This window comes from Esox lucius, chromosome 11, assembly GCF_011004845.1.
Source record: "Esox lucius isolate fEsoLuc1 chromosome 11, fEsoLuc1.pri, whole genome shotgun sequence".
Classification (NCBI taxonomy): Eukaryota; Metazoa; Chordata; class Actinopteri; order Esociformes; family Esocidae; genus Esox; species Esox lucius.
This window is the reverse complement of record NC_047579.1, coordinates 54415174-54423953: the sequence shown is the minus strand read 5'-3', so window position 1 is coordinate 54423953 and position 8780 is coordinate 54415174. Positions and strand designations below refer to the sequence as shown.

Below are 8780 nucleotides of genomic sequence, written 5' to 3'. Positions count from 1 at the left end.
AAATGTTTGCAACAATAGTTTACCCCATTTGCATTTCTCAATGTGCTCCATTTTAGAATATTATTCATCCTATATGAGGTACTATTTAACAGCAGGTTTTTAGTTTGCATTTTTTAATGTGTATAGATATTCCTTGCTTTATCTATATCTTTACAATATACACGAAGCAAACAGATTAATTTAATATTTTTAATATCGCGTTATATCTTTTATTTTGAAGGCAATATCCGAAAACCGGAAGACTTATTGTTGCTACCGAATCTCTATTGTTGCCACCATGTCGCTATTCACCATAGATAATCACCATGTCTGCTTCAGAGAGACAAAGGAGATGTAGAAAAGGTTTTAAAATACAAGTCCATAAACACGTTTTCTTCTAGAGAAAACAAATAAATAATATTAATTAGTACAATATTTTAGTAATCGAAACGTCTAAAAAATAGTCGCTCCCTATTGGCAGTTTAAGAAAATCCATTGGGTTTCCCTTTCCGGTGTAGCAACGGTTGTTAAGCAATTTAGCGTCTTTCTGGCAACCGAAAATATGTTGCCTTAACTTGGGTTATTGGTGAATCAGTAGTCCTTTTTAACTTGAAAATTGTCTTACAATTAGGTATTTAGATTAGCAGTGAAATCATGACATTGACATCGATTAAAGACGGCGAATACACAGCCACAGTTTACAAAATGGTGAGAAGTACGTTAAATTAATGTTACTTAGAAACTACGTGTTTAATTGCTAGTTAGTGTTAGATAGCTCGATTACTAGCTATCCTTACACATATTTTGAACTAGCTCTTAATGCAACTTTTTTTGCGTTGGCTGTCTTTTATGAAGTTAGCCATGTTGATGATAAAGCTAGATTAAGGTAGTTACCTGAATATAAAGTTTATGAACGAACAATTGGAGCTCTGTACTGTACAAATTGTAGCTTGCTGCTAGCTAACTGACACTTATCGCTGTTCTGTCAGATCAAAGATGGGCGTTATGGGGAGGCCATCCACGTTCTTAGTAATGAACAACAGAAACAGACGAAGGTGAGTGTTGTCTTGTTCATGTGAATGTGACGTATTGCTCGCATCAGAGCACTGCACGCCTTCACCCTGCGATGTTATTTATTAAAATGTATTTAATAAATTTTCTAGAAGGTTGTAGTCTATTGTAAGTAGGCTGTATAGATTACATATTTAACAACACTGTTTCCGAATGAAGCTATTGTATTTTCCATTATTGCATTCGTCCTGAAATCCGGTTTCATAATATGACCTTATATCCAAGCTGCTTAGTTTTAAAGTAATCGCGAAAAAGAAGCCCTTATTTTATTGTTTTTTTCACCCTGGCTAGTCAAGTTCAATTAGCACTGTGGCACCAACTCGTCTTCAGAACGTGTTGTGAAGTTTCTAATTCAAAATAACTTGGGCTTGGTGTCAGTTCCACTACTAATGAGGATGAAGAAGTCGTACCAAGAACATATATTCAGTCCTGAAAAATGTATGATTAGCATCAGTTTTTACGTGGTGTTTATGTCGTTGCACCCCCTTAAGCCGCGATAATACATTCAGCAGATAACTTCAGTGCTATCTAACATTAGTCTTTAGAATTCAGAAATACACATTGTTTTTGCTTGCAATGCAGGCTCTGATGGTTTCCTATGGAGAAATGCTACACTTGGGCTTGATTTAACCTTGTCTTCCTCGTCTACTCCCTTCTTCCTTCTCCACAACCGCTCCCTTGTTCTTCTCTCCTGTTCCTCTCCATATTGTTGATATCATCTCCTGTTCTTTCACCTCTTCTTCCTCGTCCCACTCTTCACCTCCTTCTCTCAGTCGCGGGCAGCTCTGTCTCTGCTGGGATACTGCTACTACCACATGCAGGACTTCAGCAGTGCAACGGAGTGCTATGAGCAGCTGATCCAGCTACACCCAGAGGTGGAGGAGTACAAATTATACTACGCCCAGTCCCTGTATGGGGCTTGTGCCTACCCTGAGGCCATGAAGGCCACGTTCCTTCTGGACAACCCCAACAGCCACACCAAGGTCATACACACTGCCACTCTATACATTTGGGCCCTGGTCTTCACTAATTTCCCAACAGAGGCCACAAACATACTGAAATCCTTAATGCGATGTAGGGGTACATCATGGTCCATCCTAAAGGCCGCCAGGGGCCACCAGGAGCCTGCCGCCTTGTGACAAAGAACTGCGGGGTTGTATAACTCACTACAAATGAGTTATACAACCCTGTTTCCAAATGAGTTGGAACACTGCATACATTGCAAATAAAAACAGAATGCAATGATGTGCAAATCATTTATCGTTGTATTTAATTGAAAATAGGACAAAGACAACATCAAATGTTGACGCTGAGACATTTTATTGTATTTGGAAAAATACATGCCCATTTCCAATTTGATGCCAGCAAGACATTTAAACAAAATTGGGATGGGCATGTTTCCCAATGTGTTGCATCATCTCTTCTTTTAACAATACTCTGTAAGTGTTTGGGAAGTGAGGAGACCATTCTTGTTGGTTTATGGTTTGCAGCTGCTCAACAGTTCAGGGTCACCTTTGTCATATTAATGTGCCAAATGTTTTCAATGGGTGACAGGTCTAGACTGCAGGGAGGCCAGTTTAGCACCTGGTCTCTTTTACTATGGAGCCAGGCTGTTGTACTACATGCAGAATGTGGTTTGGCATTGTCTTAATGAAATAAGCAAGACTTTACCTGAAAGAGACATTGTCTGCATATGTTGCTCCAAAACCTGTATATATTGTTCAGCATTTAGGGTGTCTTCACAGATGTGCCAGTCACCCATACCATGTGCACTAATGCACCCCCATACCATCACAGAAGATGGCTTTTGAACTGTGCGCTGATAAGAAGCCAGATGTTCACTCTCCTCTTTAGTCTGGAGGGCGTGGTGTCAATGATTCCCCAAAATAATGTAACATTTTGATTCGTCAGACCACTGGAGAGTTTTCCACTTTGCTTCAGTCCATTTTCCTGTAAATGAGCGCCCAGAGAAGGAGGCAGCGGTTCTGGATATTTTTTAGATATGGTTTCTTCTTTGCATAATAAAGTTTTAACTTGCATTTGTGGATACAGTGACATACTGGTCCATGGTTTTCAGAAGCGTTCCTGAGCCCATGCTATGATTTCCATTACAGAACCGTGTCTGTTTTTATGCAGTTCTGTTCGAGGGACCAAAGATCACAGCCATCCAGTATTGGTTGAGCTTATGTACCGTGGTTGAGCTTATGTACTGTGGTTAAGCTTATGTACCGTGGTTGAGCTTATGTACCGTGGTTGAGCTTACCGTTGTTGAACCCATCCTCACTTTTGACAGGCCATTCTTGTCTGGAATGATCTTTTAATACCCAATCATGTTACTGACCAGTTGCCAATTAACCTAATTAGTTGTGTAGTGTTCCACCAGGTTTAGTGTTTTAGCCTTAAACAACTTTTCCAGTCTTCTGTTGCCTCTGTCACAACTTCTTTGAAACTTGTTGCTGGCATCGAATTCAATGTGGGCATATTCTTCAAAAAACAATAAAATGTCTCAGTTTCTACATTCAAGAGGTTGTCTTTTCTATTGAATATAGGGTTACACATCATTGCGTTCTGGTTTTATTTACATTTTATGCAGCATCCCCACGTTTTGGAAACGGGTCGTATACGGGGTCAGTTAGCCCACAGGTTACAGCGTTGGGCCACTAGCAGATGTTTAGCTAGTTCTTATACTCAACCTGACAATATAAAATATCTGTTGTCATGCCCTTAAACAAGGAAGTTGCTCCTGAATGGAAAAGTAAAAAAAATCTCAACTAACCTCAGTAAAAGCTACGTTTCTTAAGTCACACTGAGTTACAACGTTTACCACCATCCTAAACAGTCACACCTAGTTACAACATTTGCCACCATCCTAAACAGTCACAGAACGCAATGATATGTAACCCTATATTCAATAGAAAAGACCATCCTAAACAGTTACACCAAGTTTCTTAGACCCTCTTTGTCAATCTGCCTTCTTCGTTTTTCTCATCCATATTGGGGTCCATCTATTCCACAGATGATCAAACTGCAGGCAGCCATTAAATATGGAGAGGAGGAGTTCTCTGGTGCTAAGGTTAGTTGCTAGAATTGGATACATCCTGGGACTGTCAGGCTCAAAATAATTCACCTTCTGCTCAGGTCACACTGTCAAGAGAAACGTAGGTTTTTTTATTCATGTGTTTGTATTTCTTTCATTAGATCTCATGACCATTTATAACTCTTAGTTTCTTTCTGTTAATATGCTCTTATGGCATCTTATGACCTGTCTCTTCTAGACGCTGGTGGAGCAGCTCCCTCAGGATGACCCAGACTATGATGTTGATATGGGATGTCTTCTCTACAAGGAGGGGCAATACGAGGAGGCCTGTAAGAAGTTCATGTCTGCCATGCTGGTGCTGGGTTACCAACCAGGTAACTACACTGGCACCAACACACGTGCATACACGCAAGCACATACACACAAACACACTCGGACACTTGTTGACCTGGTCCATTGCATTTGTATGGTGTGTTTTGGCAATCCTCTGTTGTGTACTGAACGTGTTGTGCTTCTGTCCCTCCCTCCCTCCCTCATCTCAGACCTGTCCTACAACATAGGACTGTGTTACTACAGTATGAAACAGTATGCTCAGGCCCTCAAATTCATCACGGAGATCATCGAGAGAGGCATCAGAGAACATCCAGGTAAAACACTGACATATCACACTGACATATCACACTGACATATCAGAGAACATCCTGGTGAAACACTGACATATCACACTGACATATCACACTGACATATCAGAGAACATCCAGGTGAAACACTGACATATCACACTGACATATCAGAGAACATCCAGGTGAAACACTGACATATCACACTGACATATCACACTGACATATCACACTGACATATCACACTGACATATCAGAGAACATCCAGGTGAAACACTGACATATCACACTGACATATCAAAGAACATCCAGGTGAAACACTGACATATCAGAGAACATCCAGGTGAAACACTGACATATCAGAGAACATCCAGGTAAAACACTGACATATCACACTGACATATCACACTGACATATCAGAGAACATCCAGGTAAAACACTGACTTATCCCACTGACATATCAGAGAACATCCAGGTAAAACACTGACATATCACACTGACATATCAGAGAACATCCAGGTAAAACACTGACATATCAGAGAACATCCAGGTAAAACACTGACATATCACACTGACATATCAGAGAACATCCAGGTAAAACACTGACATATCACACTTACATATCAGAGAACTTCCAGGTGAAACACTGACATATCAGAGAACATCCAGGTGAAACACTGACATATCAGAGAACATCCAGGTAAAACACTGACATATCACACTGACATATCAGAGAACATCCAGGTAAAACACTGACATATCACACTGACATATCAGAGAACATCCAGGTGAAACACAGACATATCAGAGAACATCCAGGTGAAACACTGACATATCAGAGAACATCCAGGTGAAACACTGACATATCAGAGAACATCCAGGTGAAACACTGACTTATCACACTGACATATCAGAGAACATCCAGGTGAAACACTGACATATCAGAGAACATCCAGGTGAAACACTGACATATCAGAGAACATCCAGGTAAAACACTGACATATCAGAGAACATCCAGGTGAAACACTGACATATCAGAGAACATCCAGGTGAAACACTGACATATCAGAGAACTTCCAGGTGAAACACTGACATATCAGATAATATAACATGGAAAACTCACCTGCACATTGCTGGCTTTTTTGCCAGACTGCGTTGGTGGAGTCGGTCAAGAAGAGGGAATGTGTCTGAGTGAGTGACTGACTACCCCTAGTTAAACAGCGTAGTGGTTAGAGACGCTGACTGCAATGTGGGCGACCGGTGTTTGAGCCTCGACACGGACAGAACAAAGTATGCATTAGGATTGGTTCAGGATAGACAAAAACCTGGCTACAAGCTTCAGTAACTACGTTATAGTAAGCCTAAAAAAAATGGTTTACGGTTATATTGTGACTATTTCTGAAGTTTGCATTAGGGGTGTCACAATATACCAGTACTGACGATAACCGTGATATAAAAAAAAAAGAAATATTGATATCATTTTAATAATACACATGATAATTTTGTAATCCCTAGGCAAAACTGAAGTTGTAGATTTCCAAAAACCCCTCTCAGTTTTTCAATGCCTTATTCAAGTTACTTATAGACTGACGATGAATGTGCTTAAACCAGGAGACTGGACCTATGCACTGGTGTTAAACAAGGAGACTGGACCTATGCACTGGTGTTAAACAAGGAGACTGGACCTATGCACTGGTGTTAAACAAGGAGACTGGACCTATGCACTGGTGTTAAACAAGGAGACTGGGCCTATGCACTGGTGTTAAACCAGGAGACTGGGCCTATGCACTGGTGTTAAACAAGGAGACTGGACCTATGCACTGGTGTTAAACAAGGAGACTGGACCTATGCACTGGTGTTAAACAAGGAGACTGGACCTATGCACTGGTGTTAAACAAGGAGACTGGACCTATGCACTGGTGTTAAACAAGGAGACTGGGCCTATGTACTGGTGTTAAACAAGGAGACTGGGCCTATGCACTGGTGTTAAACAAGGAGACTGGACCTATGCACTGGTGTTAAACAAGGAGACTGGACCTATGCACTGGTGTTAAACAAGGAGACTAGGCCTATGCACTGGTGTTAAACAAGGAGACTGGACCTATGCACTGGTGTTAAACAAGGAGACTGGACCTATGCACTGGTGTTAAACAAGGAGACTGGACCTATGCACTGGTGTTAAACAAGGAGACTGGACCTATGTACTGGTGTTAAACAAGGAGACTGGACCTATGCACTGGTGTTAAACAAGGAGACTGGACCTATGCACTGGTGTTAAACAAGGAGACTGGACCTATGGACTGGTGTTAAACAAGGAGACTGGGCCTATGCACTGGTGTTAAACAAGGAGACTGGACCTATGCACTGGTGTTAAACAAGGAGACTGGACCTATGCACTGGTGTTAAACAAGGAGACTGGACCTATGCACTGGTGTTAAACAAGGAGACTGGACCTATGTACTGGTGTTAAACAAGGAGACTGGACCTATGCACTGGTGTTAAACAAGGAGACTGGACCTATGCACTGGTGTTAAACAAGGAGACTGGACCTATGGACTGGTGTTAAACAAGGAGACTGGGCCTATGCACTGGTGTTAAACAAGGAGACTGGACCTATGCACTGGTGTTAAACAAGGAGACTGGACCTATGCACTGGCGTTGAATTTGTAGCCTGTGCACATGGAAAAAAGGACGTAGTATTTTTCCAAAAACTCTTCTCAGTTTTTCCATTGCTTACTTATGGAAAAACGATGCATGTGCTTAAACTACGAGCCTGAACCTATACACTAACATTTTAATGAACGGCTTTTCATAGCCTATTCACTGGGCTAATCTTGGTGTTATGCCTTGTGGATCTAATCTTGGTGTTATGCCTTGTGGATCTTTTATCTGTTCATCTGGTTGCCTTTTCACTATCCATTAAGTGTAATTGTTTTTTTTGTACACTTTTATTTTTGTATTTGTACAGTTATGGTTACAAAATTAAAGCTGAGAGACTGCACTTTAAGCTCATATTCTTTATTTTACTGTAAATGGAATATATTTTGGTAAATAACAAAACTTGTGTCAGTGTCCAATTATTTCCAGACATATTTGTGGTGGACGTGAACTTAATAAGAAATGTTAGTCAGTTCAACAAATTGCTTAATGGTGTCTAGCTAAATATTCAAACTTTGCGTGATGTTAATGCATAACAAAATGATCTAATGTCGAGACACAATTTTATGATGAGGTAGTATGTGAATGTAGTGTATCAAGCCTGTTATACCTGTAGTTGGTTTGGATGTTAGCTAATGGAGTGAACTAGTTTCGTGAACTGTGGAGTTTTGACTAATTGTTTTAACAATGCAGAACACTGCACACGTGTGGCGTAGTGGCTAAAGACACAGCCTGTCACATCAGAGTCCCAGGTTCGAATTCAGCAAGGGCAACAACATTCATTCCTTCTGACCGTGGGCCGGCTGAACTAGACTTGCCTGGTTCCTTTTGTTAAATTAGTGGTAACTGTATTGATACAAAAATGATATTCCTTTTATTTGTTTTGAATTCCTTGACCTCTATTGTGTGTGAATGTGTGTTTGTCTTCCAGAGCTAAGTGTTGGCATGACCACTGAGGGCATCGACGTGAGGAGTGTGGGCAACACCCTGATCTTACATGAAACCGCTCTCATTGAAGCATTCAACCTCAAGGCTGCCATCGAGTATCAGCTGAAGAACTGTGAGTGCAGTAGCCTTGTCGCTAGCCTGGCTGTCGGAGGTGCCACTAGCCTGGGTGTCGGAGGCGCCGCTAGCCTGGGTGTCGGAGGCGCCGCTAGCCTGGGTGTCGGAGGCGCCGCTAGCCTGGCTGTCGGAGGCGCCGCTAGCCTGGCTGTCGGAGGCGCCGCTAGCTTGGGTGTCAGATCCACCGCTAGCCTGGGTGTCAGTGTTTGCTGCTAACTTGTATCTGCCAAAGATCTGTAGAGATTCTGTATAGATGATTGGTTTCAGATCCCTGCTCTGATCTCGACTTGAATTCTAAAATGTTGGTGTAATGCTAAACTGTGAACTGAGACCAGCTGTTGGGTTGTCTGCTC

The 8780-nt window shown here is 41.5% G+C and overlaps 1 protein-coding gene across 3 annotated transcripts in view; it reads left to right on the top strand.

The window, feature by feature from the left end:
• Positions 1–489: 489 nt before the first annotated feature.
• Positions 490–8780, top strand: part of flr (fleer) — a 30196-nt gene continuing 21905 nt past the window's right edge. Inside the window, exons 1-7 of one of the 3 annotated variants that reach the window (XM_020051051.2) lie at positions 490–687; positions 969–1034; positions 1824–2033; positions 4067–4123; positions 4326–4461; positions 4630–4734; positions 8297–8425. In XM_020051051.2, the coding sequence (XP_019906610.1) occupies positions 634–687; positions 969–1034; positions 1824–2033; positions 4067–4123; positions 4326–4461; positions 4630–4734; positions 8297–8425 (757 nt within the window). In that variant the 5' untranslated portion in view covers positions 490–633. Of the gene's footprint in view, positions 695–968; positions 1035–1823; positions 2034–4066; positions 4124–4325; positions 4462–4629; positions 4735–8296; positions 8426–8780 lie in introns of all 3 variants that reach the window. The other 2 variants (XM_034295663.1, XM_013136168.3) reach the window with 2 other exon arrangements.